Source organism: Atractosteus spatula, chromosome 5, assembly GCF_055471065.1.
Source record: "Atractosteus spatula isolate fAtrSpa1 chromosome 5, fAtrSpa1.hap1, whole genome shotgun sequence".
Classification (NCBI taxonomy): domain Eukaryota; kingdom Metazoa; phylum Chordata; class Actinopteri; order Semionotiformes; family Lepisosteidae; genus Atractosteus; species Atractosteus spatula.
This window is the reverse complement of record NC_142710.1, coordinates 45794310-45817041: the sequence shown is the minus strand read 5'-3', so window position 1 is coordinate 45817041 and position 22732 is coordinate 45794310. Positions and strand designations below refer to the sequence as shown.

At 39.0% G+C, this 22732-nt stretch overlaps 1 protein-coding gene and 1 pseudogene across 4 annotated transcripts in view; one reads left to right on the top strand and one right to left on the bottom strand.

Annotated features, from left to right (window-relative positions):
- Positions 1-22732, bottom strand: part of nisch (nischarin) — a 43503-nt gene that overhangs the window by 12414 nt on the left and 8357 nt on the right. For 3 of the 4 annotated variants that reach the window (XM_088916994.1, XM_088916995.1, XM_088916996.1), the window contains exons 7-12: positions 22605-22700; positions 22315-22467; positions 21949-22017; positions 19019-19204; positions 17574-17702; positions 16895-17008 (exon numbers count right to left, since the gene is read on the bottom strand). In XM_088916994.1, coding sequence (XP_088773120.1) covers positions 16895-17008; positions 17574-17702; positions 19019-19204; positions 21949-22017; positions 22315-22467; positions 22605-22700 — 747 coding nt within the window. The remainder of the gene's footprint in view (positions 1-16894; positions 17009-17573; positions 17703-19018; positions 19205-21948; positions 22018-22314; positions 22468-22604; positions 22701-22732) is intronic. The other variant, XM_088916997.1, reaches the window with a different exon arrangement.
- LOC148835151 (general transcription factor II-I repeat domain-containing protein 2B-like) lies at positions 2003-5520 on the top strand (annotated as a pseudogene).

Below are 22732 nucleotides of genomic sequence, written 5' to 3'. Positions count from 1 at the left end.
GTGTTTTCGTAACTCCAGGAGGTTTCGTGAAAAAGCTACAGGTGTCCAAAATCATTCTCGAACTTCAAGCTAACTTTACTCCGGTAACCTGTTCCCACACATCCTGCCCCCACTGTGATTAGAATATACATAAAGCACTGAAATCTTTAGAGTAGATGATCAGGTGTTTCGCAGATGTAGGCATTGTACGTAATTCAGGCTTTAAGAACAAACCTGGGATTTGATTAAATAGGGTTATTGATTATTAGAATTCATAAAGCCTGAATTACGTACTATGCCTACGTCTGCGAAACACCTTTGCTAGTTAATGCTACTTCACTTTCTAGGGCGTGATTTTTTTAGGCAAAATCCAGGCTAACAGGCTTGTTTTGTAACCTTCCTAAGATTGTTAAGCGCAGTGTCAAAATATTTCCATATGAAAGGATTCATATGAAAGGCAGTGACGTCACCGTCCTGAGGCATGTGTGTGTGTGGCAGGCAGGTCGGTTTAGCCTTTGTCACTAATGAAACCACTAGATAAAGGCTATAGAAATCCCTACATTACAAACTCCAAGCGTTTCATTTTGTCTATTGCTACAATATTGACAGCAGTCTAGTTACAAGGAACATGTCAAATCGTGAACACGTGTTTAATTAAACCAATACACACTAGCCGAATATAGCTGTGTCAGTCTTCTGTGATTTGAACATCATTGGGTGTTGTTTTTAAAAAAACTGTTGAGTAAAGAATATGAATTTTCCTGCTGAATGAAAACAGGAAATAAAGAATGGTATCAGAAATCAAAACAAAGCTTTATCCCCGTGCTTACAGTCTGGGTGACTGGAGACTGCGCTGTTCTGCTTCCTATGGTTCTTATCGCACGAAGCCGTGATTCAGCAACAATTTATTACAGTGCTAAATTTAATATTATTGATTACTAATAGTTTAAGCTAACACCTAACTTTCTTATTTAAATGTACTTAAAACAATGTGTAACATAGCATTCAGAAATACAATCGAGAATAGTTTTGGGGTGAATGTATAGATGGAACTTTTCTAAAATGTATAACAAAATTAAAGACGATTAAAATCTGTAATCTTTCCACATCTAATGTCATTAGAAAGTACAATAGGTTCTTGCTTTGTCTAACGATGGTATCAAAAAAGAAACCTGTGCTTAATGATAATTAAGAGACTTAGAAGTCAAAGAAAATGATTTACGTTGTTTAATTTTAAACACTAAGTTATGAACGCAGACGCTTTACAGCCATAGTGCAATACTGAGCTCCACGCTTCGTCCTTCCCGGTGCTACCTCCCCTTCTGACGCAGCACAGTGGGCGGCACGCTGTTTTCAGAGCCTCTGATTGGGGAAAAAAGACCTGCTGATCTGTTCTACATACCTGGAAGACAACAGAAGATGATTTTTCTATTCGAAACGTGTGTTGTTTTTATGAAATTCGTGTATTTTAAACGTTTAATTAAGAAGTAAAAACCTTACAACGTAGACAGAGATTCTAAGCTGATCACGAGGAAGAAAAATCACGCGTTTTTCGCGCATAAAAAGTGGTTATTACCTATTGAAACCTGTTTTTATAGCTTTTAAAGTCGTGCAATGTCTAAGCAGGAACACATCATTATATCTCGTTTTTGATTTATTTTTTAAGAATTAAAAAAATTGTTTGCCCAGCCTAATTTTAAAGACCTCTACTTGTGAAACTTTTCAGAGTATGTACATCAAACTATATACACAATACTGCTGAGAGCAGGAAAATTCCTATACTTTACTCAGCAGCTTATTAAAAACAGCACCCATGGTGTTCAAACCGATTTTTTTTACACAGAAGACTGACACAGCTTCGCGTTGTGAATCTGTTTTTCTAAGAAAACATGTCTGTGGGGGAAGGTGGAGTGTCCTTCATTGGAAGACTCGCCCTATTATACTTTGAAAATACCTGTGAAACCGGTTTAATTCGGCACAGTCAGCACTCCCGCAGAGAGAGAGATAAAAACCACGCAGCGCCATGCGAATGCACAACATTAATGTAGGGTTTTCAGGCTCACGTGGATTTGTGCCCTACACCCTGTGGTACCGCTGTGTACATACAGTATGAACATGTTGTGACATGTAGAAATATAAAAAAGGTCAATAAAATGGCAATAATATTTGCTATTTTAGTTTTTCAAAGAAATGTTTATTTGTTAAAAGAAAACTCATGGCGACAGCTGGATTTGAACACCCGACCTCAGGGTTATAAATCAGTCACTTAAACTCTCACGCCACTAAGGCAAGTCATGTGACAACCACTGAAACAGCCATACACATACTGTATCAATGGAACGTCTTATACTACTGTTTGTGCAACAGTATATGAATATAGCTATACTGTTATTAATTTATTTTGACACGTGAATCCATATTATATTCCCTATTAATTCTAAAATGTATGCTTTTGTTTAATCCGATAACGAGCGTATTCGCAGAAAAGGTTAAAACGATCAATTTTCACAAAGTATATAAACGTACAGTTATATGGTCAGAAGGAGCACATAAAAAAGTTTCGAAATAACCACATGTAAGAGTTTGATGCTTTAAATGTTTAGGGAGAAATGGAATACTGGTGCGTATTTTTTCTTTAAAATACTAATACCAGCAATATACAGTTTACATATGTTTATGTAAATATGTAAATATGTTATGCTCTTCTTCTTTTTATGCTGAGCTACTAAAATTTCCCTTTAGTGGTAAAATTCCATATAAATATTCAATACTAAGCGGATTAAAATGTGCACAGTAAAGAGATTAAATGATTAAATCTTTTCGCTACCGCCCAATGCACCACGAGTGCCCCTGTCCGTCATTTTGGCCAGCCAATCACATACCACAGTACGGTGCGGTGGCACACGCGTAGTTGCCCGCGGTACAGGCTTGTACCGTGCATTTTGAATGGCTGCATCTGTATGTGTACATAAATACTAATCAGTAACACAAATCTGTGGAGGTTAGTGACAGGTTTAGAAACTGCCAAAACTATAGACAACACTAGCAAAAATACTGCTTACACCTAATCAAAATGTGCAGTGTTTTATTTCTGTAATTATATAAAAAAAGACTATGTGCCCTATATTAAAACAAAAGAATCATTAGTTTCCCAGATACAGTGATAATATGCATATGGTGTGTTACTGTTAAAATAACCAGAACTTATAAGTATCCACTAACCCATCCCTGGGCAAACTACGGCCCACCAGCCACTTTTAACCGGCCCTTGAGGTCAGAAAAAAAATATTTTAATTATCAATATTGTCAGTATTTGCCATTTTCCACCTTGTTTGGGTGCTATTTTTTCTTATATTTCATCATTCTTGGCGCTAGATGGCGCACGAATGCAATACCAATTTGATTTGTCGGAGAATCCATCTCAGAAGTTAAAAGACGTTTTTATTTAATGTGCATGGGAGCGAAACACACAGAGATGCTCTGTGTATTTTTCTCAAAGTAATTAAACCAGAACAGTCCTTAAATATTTTTCTTTTATCTATCACACTTTCCTATGCTTACAAGATTAGCAGTGTTCCAAAATCCGCACAACCTCCTACCTCCCTATTCACTAAAGATAACTTTTTTTGATACAATTGGTTACTTAGGTTCCTAGCACGCATGCTTATACAATGGTATAGAATTAAATAGTAGCCCTTGTGCCCAATCCAGTTCAAACCAGTTCAAAATGTCCACCTTGTAAAATACTGCACCCTCTGCAAGAAAGGTGTGTACGAATTGCACAGAGACCCTCTCAACAAATGGGTGCATCATACTGCGATGGACCCGGTGTCAAAATGAGCGGATTGAAGAAGCGGAAAGTTGACAGCAAATGCAGAGTGTTCAACATCGAATGGACTGCAAAATACTTTTCCACAGAGGTTGGAAAAAGGCTAATGTTTAATTTGTAAGGAAAGTGTTGCAGTGTTCAAAGAATACAATCTCAGTGGGCATTTTTCTACCAAACATGCCAACTATGCTAGCAATCTGTCATGCGAGGAGCAGTCCAATAGAGCTTCCAAACTAGCCGCTAGTTTAAAGCCTCAGCAAAATGCATTTTTCCGCCCTTCCATCCAAGAGGCCAGCACAAAAGCAAGCTACCTGCTTGCATAGAAAATTCCTAAACAAAGCAAGCCATTCTCTGAAAGGGAGTTTTTGAAGGAGTGTATGATAGAACTCGCAGATATTTTGTCCAGAGAACAAGAGCAAATTTGAGCAAATAAGTATCACGCAGAACAGTTACCCGTCGGCTCGAGGTAATCGGTGAAGACTTGGCTTGTGAGTTAACCAAAAAAAGTTTTATTCAAGTTTTATTCAATTACATTGGATGAAAGTACAGTAGCGCTCTCGGGTTCACGTGGGTATGCGCCCTCGCCGCTGCCGCCTCAGGTCGGCCCCCCCACTGCTGGGGACTCGAACCCGGGCCTCCGGCGTCACTCAACAGGGACCCAGCCAGTTGAGCTTAAGGGAAATCTCCCTTCAGCCCGTCTGCTGCGGTCCCTGCTATTCACGGGGAAGGGTGGTGACGTCACCGCGCTGGTAAGCCGGCTCAAACAACCTGCAATGGCGGCCATATGTGTTACAGTACTGATATAAAGGACACTGCACAACTTCTAATTTTTGTTAGGGGAATTAATGATAATTTCAAAATTACAGAGGAACTTTTATAAATGGAGTCTATTTAAAGAACAATGAAGGGCTCGGACTTGTATTGACTGAACAAAGCTACCGTGAAGCAAATTAGTAAGTGCTACCACAGATCTAACTGAATCTAACCAGGAAAAATGCTGGACTACTGAAGAGAATACAGGACAAAGTGAAAGAAAATTACCCTAGGGCGGAAGTAATATTTCTCCATTGCATTATTCATCAGGAAGCCCTGTGCAAAAATGTGCTGGGCATCGATCATATCTTGAAAGCTGTTGTGAAACTTGTGAACTTCATACATGTGAGGGGACTTCATCATCATCATCAGTTCATTCAGTTTAAGATATTGGCTCAGATCATAATGACTTACTCTATCGTTCAAATGTTCGTTGGCTCAGCTTGGGAAAAGTATTCAAGTAAGTGTGGGAGCTGAGAGGGGAGATCGACTCCTTTTTGGAGAACCTGGGGAAAGCCACGGATTTCCCCAAGCTCAGAGATTCAGACTAGCCCTGCGACTTTGCATTCACTGTGGACATTTTCGCTCACTTGAATGAGCTTAACGTAAAACTGCAAGGAAAAGATGTCTTTATTCCAGAATTGTATTCGAATGTGAACCCATTCAGAGCTAAGCTCATATTTCTCCACTCTCGGGACACTAGACGTGTCACATGCTCAAGCACTAATAAACAACTAGTCCCTCACAGACTTGCATGGAGAATTTTCCCATTAATTTCTGACTTTGATCAAATTGAGAGGTCTCTGTGTCCCCTGACTTTCAACTATGAGACGGCAGCACAAGAATTGCAGCTGGAACTGATCTATCTGCAGAGTGATATAACTGGAAAAGCTGGATGAATTCTATGGATCACTGAACAAGTCTGTTTCCCCGTATTTGACAAGCAGCACAAAATATACTGGTGTTATTCGGATCTACTTACGTGTGTGAGCAAACATTCATCTTGATGAACATCAACAAATCATGTCACAGATCACAGCTGAGTGACCACCACTTGAGCTGTGTATTACGGATTGTCACAACACAGCTATCAACGGATTTTGATGCTTTAGCAAAAAGAGATGATCAGCTGCATAGCTCTCATTAATCAAGAAGCCTATTGGGTGAGTGTATTTCTCTCAGGTTATTGTTAACATTGAACTAATAAGCTTATGTTGGATTTTAAACTTACATAGGGCATAGGCTATCTGTAACGGCAGCCTGAAGTGGCCCGCTACACAGTTTCACTGGATCTTCACTAAAACTAACTTTCCTGGCTGATCCTGTTTGGATAGTGATGCTCTCTACAATCAACCAACACAACCAACACTGGTGTCTCAGACACCAGAGCATCCAGTTTGCTCTCTTTTTCATATCACCCTGTGAGAGCAACCTCTTGTCATGGTAAGGCAGTACATTGGTTTAGCCTGTGCTATCAAGACTGTTCTCTCTCTCAGCTGTGGGGAGAACGTACATTACTACCTTGGCAAGCGATGCCCCAATTCTCCAGGTACTAATGCCTCCAGTCAGGCCAGGTTCTGCTGGCAAATCCTGTTCTTCTGCAGTGCACTTTATCTCCACTGAGTCTGGCAAACGAGCTACCACACCTGTCCGGGACCTCTTACAACCTTCAGTACAGTCTAAGCTGTATTTTTCAAGCCTCACTCACTGAGTCACATAGGCCTGTAAGAAAGCACAGCTCCTCTCTGTGGGTCTCACACTCCCGATTTCCAGACTGAAACCCTTTCTCACAAACCAACTTCTCACTACCTTATAGATCAGTTAAGGATAAATAATAATCAAAGTATATTTTTAGAAGTTCTCTTCTTGCATTAGATATATAAATAAAAAGCAATTTTCAGGTTTTTCGACTTAAATACATGAACATTAAAGTATTTTCAACTTTCCCTTAATTTTTTTTCATGTAGACAATATTTGGTGTAGAACAAAAACAAACAAACGGGTAGATCGCATGCGGCATTTTGGGACCTTGTTTTCCAAACCCTTCAGCTCCAAATGCCTCATTACTGTTCTTGCTCATTTGTCCACAGCACATCAATTTGGTTCAAGTCCAGTGACTGAGACAGGCTTGTCAATAACAACCACTTCATATTTCTTCAAAAGTGTACCTGATGCTCTGACGTTCCACCTCAGTCATCACACATCACATTTAACAACATTTAACAGAACAGAAGAAAATACCCAGCGGCAGATTCATAGCTCAGTTTATCATCAGTTCAAACATCCCACAGAAGAAACCTCACATTTTTGTGTTAAGTGATGTGTTTTCTTCTTTAAATATACTGCACGAGTAATATTGTATTTGTTGCTGCCAAATACAAGGCAATATTAACAAATTCACTCTGTATTCCCTGGTCTAAATACAATAAAATGTTAAAGTGTTACCCAACACAACCCATCACCCAGTAAGCACAATCTAAACTGACACGCATACCGGCAGGAGCAGCAGATTATCTTGACTTGAAAACCCATTATCTATCTGCAACAAAGCAATTTTGGGGATAGTTTGGAGGAATTTCGGCAGAACAAATGGGCAAAGCTGGCAGTAAAAGACAGTAATCCTTGCTAAAGGTGCTTGTACAAAGTATTGGCTTAGTGGGCTGAATGCTCACAGGAAGTTAAATTTTATGTTTCTGTATCTTTGCAGGTTTGGCTGTTAATCAACCTCTTTAAGTGTTAAGTACTCAGTTCGCTTATAAATGTTTTTGAATAAAAACAGTAAATTTGAAACAAAATCTGTTCATTATGAAATTTAATAAATCTCTCTAAGAAGTATAAATGTAAGGTTAGTACTGGTCTATCATTACTATAAAAACATTGTAACAATGTTTGCCAATGAGCAAAAGGATAGTTATGAATAAAATTACTACCTTCATTTTAAATCTCCAAGAAAATACAATAGTAGAGAATGTCTTTATCTTCACTAACAATAGTTTGAAAACATGCCATTTCTGCATTATTTATAACTCTATCCTTGGAGTTGAGGGAATTAACTAAAACTTTTACTAAAAGTTTGTATTATATCTTGTTGACTATGTATTTCTTTACTTATATTTTACTAATTCGATGTCAGGATGTCTGGACTCAAACGATAACATAGCTACAAGGTGTTACGCATAGCTGGCATAGTTCTCAGGGAAATGATAGAGTGACCTCTCCTGGAACAAATGATCTAGCAGAGGGGGCTGCTTTTTACGCAAGCCGGCAGTAAAGAAAACTTATGTACTGGTCAGTTTTCCAGAATGACCATATATAGCCACAATGCAAGCAGAGAGTCATGCGGTAGTGTATCTTGTATTTTTTGTTTCACTATATAAAAGAGCACTGCAAGCATTGTCTTTGGAGTCTTGTGTATAAGAGCAAGACTCCTATATGCATATGAAATAAAGATGACTTTCAACACACAAACTCTCGGCTGATGCCCTTTGTTTGGCACAACAATTTTGATGCCGTGAGCAGGGTACTCTCAGTGACGGAACTCCAATTGAGCAGTGGAGGGGAAAAGCAAGGTGCCACTTCTTTGAAGAGGTAAAGACTCCTCTTTATATAAGTCCCTTCTCCTCTCCACTGCTTCGAACGGAATTTCCTGAACTGCAGTGAGTACAAAAGAATGTAAAGAGCTGAGGTGTGTGTGTGTAAACGTCTGGAAACTCCTAGGCAATAACAATATTGTAGATCAGGTCGAAATAGAGGAATTGTCTTGATAGCATTCCGCCCAGTCTGAGCGGTAAACCCAGGACTGAGGCACCTGGTGCACTTGGATGCTTTTGCATCGAAGTCAGGCGTAGATAAGAAAAGTAATTGCTATATACTGTGTTCTTCCTCGTCAGCCGTGGTCTCAGGTGTTGTATCCTTGGACTGTACTTGCAGGGGAGCCGGGGATGGTAAATCGGTTTGTTAAAGCTAAGGATAAGAACTTAGTCCGTGTGGTTCAGTTTAGCCAGAAGGCTTGCCTCGCTTGAGACCTCGCATGGCACACGTGGGATGCGAACGTTAGACAGAATGTGTTGTGTGAGGACAAATTAGTAGAGGTCTCTAACTGGATGTCAGAAATAAAAAAAACTTGGTGAATGTGAAGAAAAACAAAAAAAGAAATATAGATTATCAGATGGTATATGATCTGAACAAGAATGTAGGACAGTGTATGAACACTGGAATAAGAACAAACAAACAGAAACGGGTCTTGTTTTAGGGAAACATCTAAGAGCCTGACAAAAATATTATTGAAAAAACAGAATGGGACAAGAATACTACCCACCCAGGACAGACTGGAAGAAAGTTACAGCATGTCAACAGAAAGAGAGAGAGGATGTGTCAGATTTCATAGAGAGGTTTGTTACTCTGTGGTTTAAATACTCTTAGCAAACAATGAAGAGGTTAACGAAGATACATCTGTAGTAATAAAACAGATTTATCTGAACGGGCTTAAACCAGATATAGCTAAGACGCTACATTTGCACTTTCCTGATATTATGGAGGATGACAGGAATAGAATATGTCTGAATAGAGAAGCAAGGAAAATGGAGTGTATGCTCAAGTACGCGCGTTTCAGATGGGGAGAGCCCCCACTGGTTGGCAGGGCGAGGGGAGCCAAATCAAGCAGGATAAGTTATCAAATAAGTCGACGTGCAATTACTGTAAAAAACCAGGGCGTTTTTGGAGAAATTGTAAGAAAAAGGCTTGATTTCAGTTAAAGAACCTGCCAGAAGCTGAAAAGAGCCTTGCATGAAATAATAGATTTACTAGGAAGCCCCCTTGTAGCCTCCCTAAACTTATCGCAGGATTTAAATCCAAAATAATCTTACATTTTGCAGTAAACGGTGTCCAGGTTCCCCTATTGTGGGACACAAGAGCACAATTGTCTTGTTTATCGACTAAAACGGCAAAAGGTGTGATATAACATTTGCCAACGTGGGTGGGGGACACCTGTTGATGATATTCTGATTGTTTCCCCTGATGAGGGAATCCATAAGGCAGAGCTACTTCAAGTATTAGATCTTCTGACAAATAAAGGACATAATGCCAGTTATAAAACACAAATCTGTTTGGAAACTGTGATCTATCCGAGACGTAAGATTAGTAAAGGGAAAACAGAACTCACTGAAGCTATTCGAGGGTTTCTAGTACCAAAGATTGTGAAGGAACTGCGATGATTTCTGGGTCTGTGTAAATTTAACAGAGCCTGGATGGATTCCTTCTCAGAACATGCTTAACTGGTGAAGGACTTGCTTAAGGGGGGGTAGTGCAGTCTAAGGACAAAATTGCCTTAACCCCTGCAGCAGAAACCGCTTTTAAGGATGTGAAACAAGTTCTTTGCAGGAAATGGCCATGGGATGGATTCCCTCAGACAGATCAACTGTGTTTTTATGTCTGTATGTAAATGAAAGAAATAGGTTGGCGCAGGAGCATGGAGGTAGGCATTGCCCGGTGGGTTATTCAGGACCCCTCGATGCAGTGGCTAAGGAGCGGGGGCCATGTTTAAGGGCTGTGCAGGTGACCTGCCAGGCTGTACAAGCTATGAATAATCTGGCCCAGCAGGCCAAGCTCAAGGCGCTCATAGAAGCTTGAAAATATGCGAAAGATCTAATTGTAACTATTTATACAGACTCATGGTATGTTTTTGGAGTCTGTCATGACTTTGGGAAATTATGGAAAAACAGGGACTTCCTTACAGCTACCGGGACTCTGGTCAAAAGCGCTAAGGTAGTGTCAGAGTTATTGGAAACTCTGTCTCTTCCAAAACAAGTAGCTGTGGTAAAATGTAAAGGTCATAACAAAGAAGACTCCTCGGTGGCCAAGGGAAATGCTTTAGCAGACCCGGCAGCCAGGTAAGCTGCCATGAAATACGGGTGGCCCGATCAGGAGTCAGAGATATATTTGAGATCATTGGCCTTTCAGCAGAGTTCAATTAAGGAGCTTTAGAAAGAAATCCCCAAAAGAGGAAAAATGGGCATGGTTGGAGAGAAACATAAGTGGGGGAAAATGGTTTGTGGGGGTGCCAAAAAGACTGGCCGTTTGGCATGCCCAAAGTCATTGATACCCTTTGTTGCGAGGCTAATACACTTTGTGGGACACCCCGAGGAGAAGCAAATGGTTCAAAAGTTTGTACAGAATTGTGCAGTAGTTGGCTTTGCCACATACGCAAGGGAACACACTTCACTGGAAAAGTGTGTCAAGCTGTGGCAGAACTATGGGGTATTAGGGGGGACCTGCACTGTCCTCACCATCCCCAATCAGCTGGAACTGTTGAACGGATGAACAGAACTCTGAAAAATAAGCTCACGCGCTATCACTCAGGAGGAAATTCAATGGGTGGATGCGCTGACACCTGTGTGGTGCAGTATCAGGGCAGGGACGAACCGCTCTATCGGTTTAAGTCCTTTTGAGGTGTTCACTGGACGTCCCATGAGGCTACCAGACACACCAGACTTATCCAAATGGTCTTTGAGTCTATTAAATGATTGTGTGTTGCAGTATTGCCATTGCCTGACAGAAGCAGTACTAGGTGCCAGGAAGCAGGTGTCGGAAGCCTGGGGACCGCCCGCCGAAAGAGGACACAACCTGATTCCAGGAGAGTGCATTAGGATAAACAATATCCCATCTCAGACACTACAACCGTGTTGGGAGGGCTCCTTCCAAGTGCTCTTGACTACCGATTCAGCAGTTCGAATAGAAGGACGGGACCGGTGGATTCACATTGTCGACAGATCGCAACCTGCAGGAGATTGATGAAATGTTGATATTGCTGTGCTTAATAAGTGTAACTAGGGGGGATGTCTTGGAACCTCATGCACAGCACAGCATGGACACTGTAGAGCATGATGTTAATACATTCTTGGATCTTTTTTACCAGCTGACTCGAGACTTTAACAAGAGTTCATGATGGGTGTGTTTAGCAATTCCCACGTATATAAGAGGGGGGTCAAGCCCATGCCTTACAATTTATCTGACTATTTAAGGGCTTTGTTGAAACTGGACAACATAAGTAATATAAGATGGTGGGGTTGTAATTATACTTCAGATTGTAATTTTCTTAAATGGTTAAGGGACCATAATGTTACACATACCAACTTCTCCAATTTTTATTTGCCTACTGTTCAACAGAACAATAACTGGTGGAAATGAAAGAATAATGCATACCCTTGGCTACCCACTAATTGGAAGGGGAGTTGTTATTTAGGCTTTGGAGTACCACATGAGAGAATACAGACACACAGCCCATTCTCTCAAAATCACTCCAGAATATATCCTAGGGCTATTACCGAGACAGAACGTTTCTTTGCTATAGCGTTCCCTTGGTATGGTACTGGCAAATTAGCAAGGGAAGTCATTAACATGGCTGCCTCATTGGAAAAATTAGCTAATGAGACTTCAGACTGACTTAAGGCAGTAAATGATGAAATGGTAGCCTTAAGAACTGTCATGCAGAACAGGCTGGCTTTAAACTATTTGTTAGCAGCTCAAGGAGGAACATGTGCCAAGCACATTACAGACCTAGCACAGCATATCTATTATGAAGGACAAAAGTATCATAAAGTATACAACCCAGATGATTGGGGGATAGTGAGCTGGCTGAATTCTGTATTCAGGTCATGGGGGGGGGGGGGGGACACTGATGCAATATGTACTAGTAGGATTGGTACTGTTTCTAATAACTATTGTCATACTAACTTGTATTAAATCCCTCTGCGCTAAAGCTACTACTTCAGTCCTGATCACTAGTTTAGGACACCATAAAGAATCCCAAAATTGTCCCATAAAGAATTCATCAGTAATCACAGGATACATTAAGAAAACAACTGGTTATTTGCAATATTTTCTAAAGGGGAGACTGGGGGAATTAACTAAAAAAATTACTAAAAGTTTGTATTATATCTTGTTGACTATGTATTTCTTTACTTATTATATTTTACTAACTCCGTCTCAGGATGTCTGGTCTCAAAAGATAACATAGTTCTCAGGGAAATGACCTGACAAGATAAAGTGTTTCCAGGCCAGGCCAGGCAGCAATTTGAAAAGACACACCACACCTGAAGGACTGTGGCCGTCCAGCTGGAACCTGGACCTCTCCTGGAACAAATGATCTATTCAGCAGAAGGGGCTGCTTGTTACGCAAGCTGGCAGTAAAGAAAATATACAGTGGTGTGAAAAAGTGTTTGCCCCCTTCCTGATTTCTTATTTTTTTGCATGTTTGTCACACTGAAATGTTTCAGATCATCAAACAAATTGAAATATTAGACAAAGATAACACAAGTAAACACAAAATGCAGTTTTTAAATGAAATGTAAATGTTTTTATTATTAAGGGGAAAAAAAATCCAAAACTACATGGCCCTGTGTGAAAAAGTGATTGCCCCCCCTGTTAAAACATAAATCAACTGTGGTTTATCACATCTTTGGAAAGCTGAGTTCAATTTCTCTAGCCACACCCAGGCCTGATTACTGCCACACTTGTTCTCAATCAAGAAATCACTTAAATAGGACCTGCCTGACAAAGTGAAGTAGACCAAAAGATCCTCAAAAGCTAGACATCATGCTGCGATCCAAAGAAATTCAGTAACAAATGAGAAACAGAGTAATTGAGATTTATCAGTCTGGAAAAGGTTATAAGCCATTTCTAAAGCTTTGGTACTCCAGCGAACCACAGTGAGAGCCATTATCCACAAATAGCAAAAACATGGAACAGTGGTGAACCTTCCCAGGAGTGGCCGGCCGACCAAAATTACCCCAAGAGCGCAGCGACGACTCATCCAAGAGGTCAGAAAAAGCCCCACAACAACATCCAAAGAACTGCAGGCTTCACTTGCCTCAGTTAAGGTCAGTGTTCATGACTCCACCATAAGAAAGAGACTGGGCAAAAATGGCCTGCATGGCAGAGTTCCAAGACGAAAACCACTGCTGAGCAAAAAGAACATAAAGGCTCGTCTCGGTTTTGCCAGAAAACATCTTGATGATCCCCAAGACTTTTGGGAAAATACTCTGTGGACTGACGAGACAAAAGTTGAACTTTTTGGAAGGTGTGTGTCCCATTACATCTGGCGTAAAAGTAACACAGCATTTCAGAAAAGGAACATCATACCAACAGTAAAATATGGTGGTGGTAGTGTGATGGTTTGGGGCTGTTTTGCTGCTTCAGGACCTGGAAGACTTGCTGTGGTAAATGGAACCATGAATTCTGCTGTCTACCAAAAAATCCTGAAGGAGAATGTCCGGCCATCTGTTCGTGACCTCAAGCTGAAGCACACTTGGGTTCTGCAGCAGGACAAGATCCAAAACATACCAGCAAGTCCACCTCTGAATGGCTAAGAAAAACAAAATGAAGACTTTGGAGTGGCCTAGTCAAAGTCCTGACCTGAATTCGATTGAGATGTTGTGGCATGACCTTAAAAAAGCGGTTAAGGCTCGAAAACCCTCCAATGTGGCTGAATTACAAGAATTCTGCAAAGATGAGTGGGCCAAAATTCCTCCACAGCGCTGTAAAAGACTCATTGCCAGTTATCGCAAACGCTTGATTGCAGTTGTTGCTGCTAAGGGCGGCCCAACCAGTTATTAGGTTTAGGGAGCAATCACTTTTTCACACAGGGCCATGTAGGTTTGGATTTTTTTTTTCCCTTAATAATAAAAACCTTCATTTAAAAACTGCATTTTGTGTTTACTTGTGTTATCTTTGTCTAATATTTCAATTTGTTTGATGATCTGAAACATTTCAGTGTGACAAACATGCAAAAAAATAAGAAATCAGGAAGGGGGCAAACACTTTTTCACACCACTGTATGTACTTGGTCAGCTTTATATATAGCCACACTGCAAGCAGAGAGTCACGTGGGAGTGTATCTTGAATTGTTTGTTTCACTATATAAAAGAGCACTGTAAGCGTTGTCTTTGGAGTCTTGTGTACAAGAGCATATGAAACAAAGACAAATTTCAACACACAAAGTCTCGGCTGATGCCCTTTGTTTGGCACAACTGAGGTATCATAAAGTTCAATATTAAGTCTGTGTGTAGCACACCTCATGGTTTGGAAGTCAGATTTGTTCTGTAACAGCAGCTTTTAGGAACTGCACATGACTTGTCAATTGTGCTTAGGAAATGTGTGACAATTTTAAAATAAGAGCTGAGATTCATTGTGTTTAGATTCTGCAAAACTAATTTGGTGTGGAATCTGCGTAGTGTGTAAACATAACAGTATTTCATAACAGGAAAACATTACAAATGTTCTTGGAAAAAAACAGGCCATCAGACAGCTAGTGACCTTGCACAGCCAGTACAGCAATTCCTGTGCTATGAGAATATGACCATTATTTCTTTTTGCATGTGCTGACAATACCAGAGTACGTTTTGATTCTGGACTACATTGTCAGAGAACACTTCTTGTGTAGCACTTCTAAAATTTGCTATTTGATTTTCTTTGTATTGCAAGATGCAAAGTATTGTGTATTGTGAAGTGAAGCAGTTAGAAAATATATTTTTACATTTTGGAAAATACTTTCCAGGAGCCTTCTTAAAAAAAGTTATATAGAATAATCTTAAAATGGGATTTGCACATTTGCTCAAAGTCATGATAAAGTAGTACAATTTTATTCTTGAACAATAACCCAAAGTAAACTTTAAGGCATTTTTTTCAAGCGAGTTTCAAAGGATCTGCACAAAGCTTTGTTCAGTTGTGTTAATTTGTTTTGGAAACACTAATCTGAATATTATTAATTCTGCCATTACTAAGGAGCATGGCAGCTGTTCCTGTAGAAAGCATTAGAGTGAAGAAAGATGTTTCAGTTTGTGTTTTTAGTGATGCTGTGTAGTGTCCCCATGAAAAGATGTTGCTACAGCCTTTTCTATTTCTTAGTAAGGGCACCCACTAAACCCTGCAGGAAGCCTGAACTTGTAATATCTAACACAACTCCATTTGCATGCAATCAATCATATTTAGAAAACCACCTGTATTACAGAACTGCATTATTTCATATTCTTGGCAACCTACTTCACTGGTTCTAGCATATACCTTACAGTTCAAAAGGTACTTCAATCTGAGTTTTTGGTGTGAAAAGAAAAGCCTTGTGAATCTGATTTTGATATATAGATTTTTAGATTAAGCATGTTAGATTACAGTCTGTAGACTACAATTCAGTGATGAGGCATTACAACAGATGCAGCAATTTGACCTTTTTACAGAAGGATACCTTACTATTAATAATGCAGATATATCATGGCTTGAAACACTAAGTGAAAAATCAGAATATAATACTGAAGTAATTTGTTTAATATACAGAGAGTGTTGTCCATTATTTATTACAAAGCATGTAACAAACCCTTTTGTTGTGGACCTCAAAATACAAAACCGCTACTAGCCAAGTTACATTTGGTTTTAAACAAAATTTCACAGTTTCCCCAGCTGTTTTCTGAGTATAAAACACTGGTGTTTTCATATTATATTATACATTTCAAAAGAATTGACATATTAAATCAAGGGTGTGCAATCCTGGTCCCAGAGGTCCAGTGCCCCTCCAGGTGAAGTAAACCTGATGTAGCTGGTCAAATTAAGAAAATAAGGGGCTTATGTAAAATGTTCTTAGTGGAGACCGAATGAAACCCTGCTGACAATTGCCCTCTAGGGCCTTGAATTGATACTTAATCATCAACTGGACAATTAATAAAAGAAAGGAAAGTATCTTGAAACTGAAAAAAATTAGTAAGGGTTTTTGTTGAAGCAAAGAAGATTCAGAAAATATGCATGCACACAAAAAATACACTGTACAAAAATGTAATAATAATAATTATAACAATAATAATTGCTTACACTTATATAGCGCTTCTCTGGACACTCCACTCAAAGCGCTTTACAGGTAATGGGGACTCCCCTCCACCACCACAAATGTGCAGCATCCACCTGGATGATGCGACGGCAGCCATAGTGCGCCAGAATGCTCACCACACATCAGCTATCAGTGGGGAGGAGAGCAGAGTAATGAAGCCAATTCATAGATGGGGATTATTAGGAAGCCATGATTGGTAAGGGCCAGTGGGAAATTTTGCCAGGATGCTGGGGTTACACCCCTACTCTTTTCGAGAAACGCCCTGGGATTTTTAATGACCACAGAGAGTCAGGACCTTGGTTTTACGTCTCATCCGAAGGACAAGTACAAATCGAGTACAAATGTAAATACAAACAGCAAATTCATCCATATAATTAAAACTGTTCATCTTATAAATATCCTACCTTTTTTTCATTGTTAGACATTCTGTCTTTTGCAGCTTTGGCTTTTTGAATGGCTTTCAACACCTCTATAGTGTCAAGCTCTTTCTCTGTTGTCACAATGCTGTCCAAGCATACCTAGTGTAAACACAGATGGAAACTTCAACTTCTATGTATTGCTAATTACTCATATTAAGCACTACAACATTTGAACATTTATTCTTCCGAAAACTCCCTGTGTGAGCGGTCACCATTGGATGCAATACACGGAATCAACCATTGCACATGCTTTTGACCAGGTTCTAGATGCTGTCTTCCGAGATTCTGTCCCATTCTGCTTATAAAGCCTGTGGCTCAGAATGAGCACAGAGAGCATTAAGGGGCTTGCTAGGTGACTAGACGCATGTAAAATATTGCAATACTATTCAATCAGTATAGTTTGAATTGTGTAGCAACAATTCAGTTTATTTATAAGCACTGAAGGTATCATCTACTGAATTACTATTAAATATTAAAATATAGAAATGAGATAAAGCTGTAAAGAAATAAACAACATTTCTTCATTTAAAAAAATACTATTTTTGTGCAGATAGAAAGTTTAAAGGAAGACAAGGGAGGAAACCAAAAGCTAAAATTCTACAATTTCAACACATAATCTGCTTGAACAACAAAGGCAAGATAAAGGTGATATTAGTTTACATACCTCAGAAGCCCGGTCCCAAAACTGTGCCAGAACCTTGGTTCTGTAATCTGGAATTATACTCAAGGGGTTGTTGAGGAGCGACAGCTTTTCCAAACATGGTAAGCTCCCTATGTTTTTAATTTCTTGAAGCTGAAATATTTTAATACCATGCACAACAAAAAGAAAACATTAAGATGAATCACAAAACAGTACTGAGGCAACAGGATAAACAAGTTTATCAAATTGAGGGTAGTAGGAAAGCCAGAGCCTATCTTGGCAAGCAATGGGTGCAAAGCAAAATACATCCTGGATGGGACATCAGTCCATTGCAGGGCACACACAGACACAAACACACACACTCACAACAGGGCCAATTTTCCCTGAAACCTATTAACCTACAAGTATGTCTTTGGATAATGGGAGGAAACCTAAGCATCCAGAGGAAACATACGCAAACATGTGGAGAACATACAAATATACAAACAATTAAACCCACAGCCCCAGAGTTGTGAAGCCGCAAAGCTAGTCATTAAACCATTGTGCCACCCATAACATGGAAAATGAATGTTGGAAATCATGAAGTGCACACTAGGAATAAACAAAAGTACTTACAGAGCTAAATAAAATGTATGGGTGCACACTATTTGAGAATGACCAGTGTCTAACTTTGAAACAAAAAAATGAATGATACAAATAAAATGTCTCTACTTTAGCTGATATAATCTGAAGAACACTCTTTAAAACCACTTAAAATGCTTGTATTTTCAATTACAACCATACCTCTTTATTTTACTCTTCTTTTGAAATTACACACACACTCCCAATTTTCATTTTCTTAACACCTTTAGAGTCCATAATACAGTCTAAACCACCAATTGTCTTATATGAAAAGTAAGAGCGCACACAGCTGTATCACATCTATCGTGCCACTCTGTAGGCTCTGTGCTAGCTCTCACCCACACTAGTTAGTGGAATGCGATACGTACGTTCAATATGAAAACAGTTGTGTGACACCTTCCTCTTCACTCTCTACAATTGGTGGTTTTGTCATTTTTCTTTGTATTGCTTCTTTGTAATTTTGAAGTTTGCTTTTGTTATTCGAAATGTTGGTAAAAATTCACATGCTTTGTAGCATGCATCGAATTTTCATAAAAAGAAAATTAGTCAAAATAGGTACGGGTGTAATAAGAAGAAGGAATTTATCAAAGAAAATACTCACTTAAAATACTTGTTTTATATTATATTAAGTATATTAATATATTATATTAAGTAGGCCCATACATAACTTCACAGACAGGCTGCTGATTAGTGTTTCACGGTTTTCTTAAAATAATACATTACTAATTGCCACTTTGAAAGCATGAGAAGTCTACATTCGCTAGTTGCCAATATTCTCACAACACTCCATCCGAAAACTGTTGAAATGGGCAAATAAACATTGACAGCTGAGGAAAACAATACATTACCTGAGCCAGTTTGTTGTTGCTTAAGTCCAGGTTGACAAGAGAGTACAGTTTATTTAGACCAGACAGGTCCTCTATCAGATTGCCTGCCAGATTAAGAGTTTTAATGTTCCCCACCTTGGTGTGAACACCTTCTAGCACTGCAATCTTATTATAAGACAGATCCAGGTGAATCAGGTTATACAAGTGCTGTAATGAAACCAATAATAACCATTAGATAGTTTTCTCCAATGACCTTGGATGTAATAGATTAAATAGTTAAACAATAGATGCTCTTATTTATAATATTGTGTACGCACAACCAAACTAAAATGGGTTCTTCGGTTATAATAGAAAAAAATCGCATTATTTTGTCGACCATAAAGAACACTGTACTTTGCTATCAAAGCTTCAGGAGGGCTCAAGTCTCACTACATCAATTGCCACACAACATCTACAAAATAAGAGGAGAAAGAAGCTGGAGTGGTTTGTAAATTGTCAACATATCAAAGTTTTCAACAGAACTTTAACAGCGAAAGGTAAGGACTCTCAGGTTTTGTATAAGAGATTCTACAATGTTTTGAAAAAAGAAAAAATATTTTAAGATTACTCTTTTCTTAAAGGGGAACTGCAACACTATTTTTATATTTCGGGGTTAGAATCAGCATTAATGTCTGCATTTCAAACCACAATAAAAGTAAAATGTACATAGTTACTTTTAAAACCTCCAATTTACACACAATATATGAAATTTCCAGGTATGCACAGTGCCATATTCTGCAATTCAGAATGAGGCAACACAATTTCTAGATAAAAAAAATTATAATAGAAATATTTATACAAAGAAATATTGCTGTCAACTTCGAGACAGTTTTGCCAACAAATACTGCTTGTGTTTGCTTGCAACTGCTTGTATCCATGCAGATCATGTAGGAACATTTCTGTGGTGAAGTCTGCAGCACAACTTGTACATATTCGCTCATAGATCACATCCTTTACAATGACTAGTGAGCAGGAAGGGGCCGCATCACTTCACAGTTTGTGGGAACTCTCACTCTTGTCAGTGGCAAAACGAGGGTTTATGAGAACATGGCGACTTACAGTACTTTCACAAAGTTCACAGTTTTGTACTTAATTCAAAAATTTGGTAAAAAACAATTCTATACCATCTAATGAAATAATGAATTTCTTCTGTTATCAAGATTTATTAACCGGTCTGAGAAATTGTGACTGCAGTTCCCTTTTAAAGGAACTAAGTGAAATTGTGTCTAAAGACATCCAGTCATAAGGATGAGTCACTCTTAAAGATTAATCCTTAAAGGGTACACAAAGTGACACAAGAGTTCTTGGCATTTTGTTTTAAAATAAAACATCCAATTAAATGAGCTCTTTCTGTACTGCTTCTCACCTCTTTGTTGGTAAATAACATATTTCAATGTATGATGTCAGTTTAGTACAGGTTACACAATTTAAGAGCATGTACTTGTTCAAAGAGAGCTAAATGGTTAACCAGTAAAAAATAATTAGTAACTGTAGCTGATTTATTAGTTGATTATTAAATGCTGTGTGCATTCCTAGTTTAGACAAATACTCAGTATATTTATGGAGTGTATTGTTGCAGTGCAACAATGACCTAAAATATACTGCCAACACAATCTTAGAGTGGCTAAGTCAATTTCCGGATTTAAATCCAAGTGAGCAGTGTTTTACATGCTGAAGAAGTCGGCACATTCCAAGAATAGGCAAGAACTAAGAATGGCTGCAGCAAAAACATCTCAATATTCAAAGTGTAGAATTTTATGCTTTGAAATTTATTTTAAAAGAATGTATCCTAATAATTATGTTCACTTAAAATTAATGGTTTGAACACAGTATGTTTTATTCTAATATAATCAAATGTATGCATGGAATTACCAAAGCTGTACATTATACTGTACTTATTCTTATTGACCTCAAACATAACTACTAATTATCTGATACAAGCATTCAAAATCCTGAAACGGACAGATAGTGAAATGAAGAGGAGTACCTGAAAACCTATAGTGAAGAATTTGAAGTTATGGAAGCAAATCCAACAAAAAATAGCTGACTGATGACCATTATTCAATAAGGTATAGGCAACCAGACTAGAAAGATAGGCAAGGTGGCTTCTTCCCATCTACAGTCTTATGTGACTTAATTTACTTTTCCCTATGTTGTTTATATGGACCAACAGTCAATTATCATAATGAAAATATGGCCAGAAGCCATATCACTCTGGAACTCACAGCTGGCAACCCACTGAAGCTAAGCAGGTGTGAGCCTGGTCAGAACCTGGATGGGAGACCTCCTGGGAAAAACTAAGGTTGCTGCTGGAAGAGGTGTTAGTGGGGCCAGCAGGCGGTCCATGTGGGTCCTAATGCCCCTGTATAGTGATGGGGACACTATACTGTAAACATCCGAAGGTGCCGTCCTTCGGATGAGACGTAAAACCGAGGTCCTGGCTCTCTGTGGTCATTAAAAATCCCACGGCATTTCTCGAAAAGAGTAGGGGTGTAGAGTAGGAGTAGGGGCTCTCCTTCGGATGAGACGTAAAACCGAGGTCCTGGCTCTCTGTGGTCATTAAAAATCCCACGGCATTTCTCGAAAAGAGTAGGGGTGTAACCCCGGTGTCCTGGCTAAATTTCCCATTGGCCCTTACCAATCATGGCCTCCTAATAATCCCCATCTATGAATTGGCTTCATTACTCTGCTCTCCTCCCCACTGATTGCTGATGTGTGGGGTTCTGGCGCACTATGGCTGCCGTCGCATCATCCAGGTGGGTGCTGCACATTGGTGGTGGTGGAGGGGAGTCCCCATTACCCGTAAAGCGCTTTGAGTGGAGTGTCCAGAAAAGCGCTATATAAGTGTAAGCAATTATTAATTATTATTATTAAAAAGTGAAATTAAAAAGTGAAATAAGTAAAAGGTTTACCTGCAGATTCCCAACCACAGACAGCTCATTGTGACTTATATCAAGGAATTCCACTTTTGGTATCAATTTCTGAAAAATAAGCAAAAATGTTGTACATAATGAAGCCTAAGAAACTATACATTATTTACAGAACATACACCATATTTAGACTAGTTTGATTCTAAAATAAAAAAATGGCATAATAATGCTTAGATTTTAAGAAAGTAAACAGAATTAGCACACGTACAAAAGGAAAATATCTCCAAATAATCATTTCCATCAGTAATAACTTACAGAAATGACACATCAAACATTTAATTTGCAGAAAATGTGCCATTGTCATGGATCAACTCCAGTGAAATTAATAGAACAAGGCATACTGCTCACCACAGACTCATCAATGCAAGATATCCGATTATGACTCATGTCAAGTGTTGTCAGGGTTTTCCAGGTTGGTATAATGGCAGTGACTGGGCTGCCTGATGCAACTCCCTCAGCTTCCCACTGTGCAAATTCCAATGCTTCTGGGACAAGTACCTCCTGAAATAATCATTGTGTGATCATTAATGTAAAGTGATGGTTTCATTCTTAATTCTCCCACTAATGAGGAGCAATTCCACAAATAAAAATACCTGTCATTTTCAAGTATTTGTTAGTAAGCAAATCTAAAGACCAACCTTCATTGATGATGCTGAGTAATGAACACTCATTGTAGCCAAGGTCTGTTTTAAAGATGGAAGTCCATTTATCTGTTTGAAATCACAGTGGGCAATCTACAATGCATAACATATGATAAGAGTAAGGG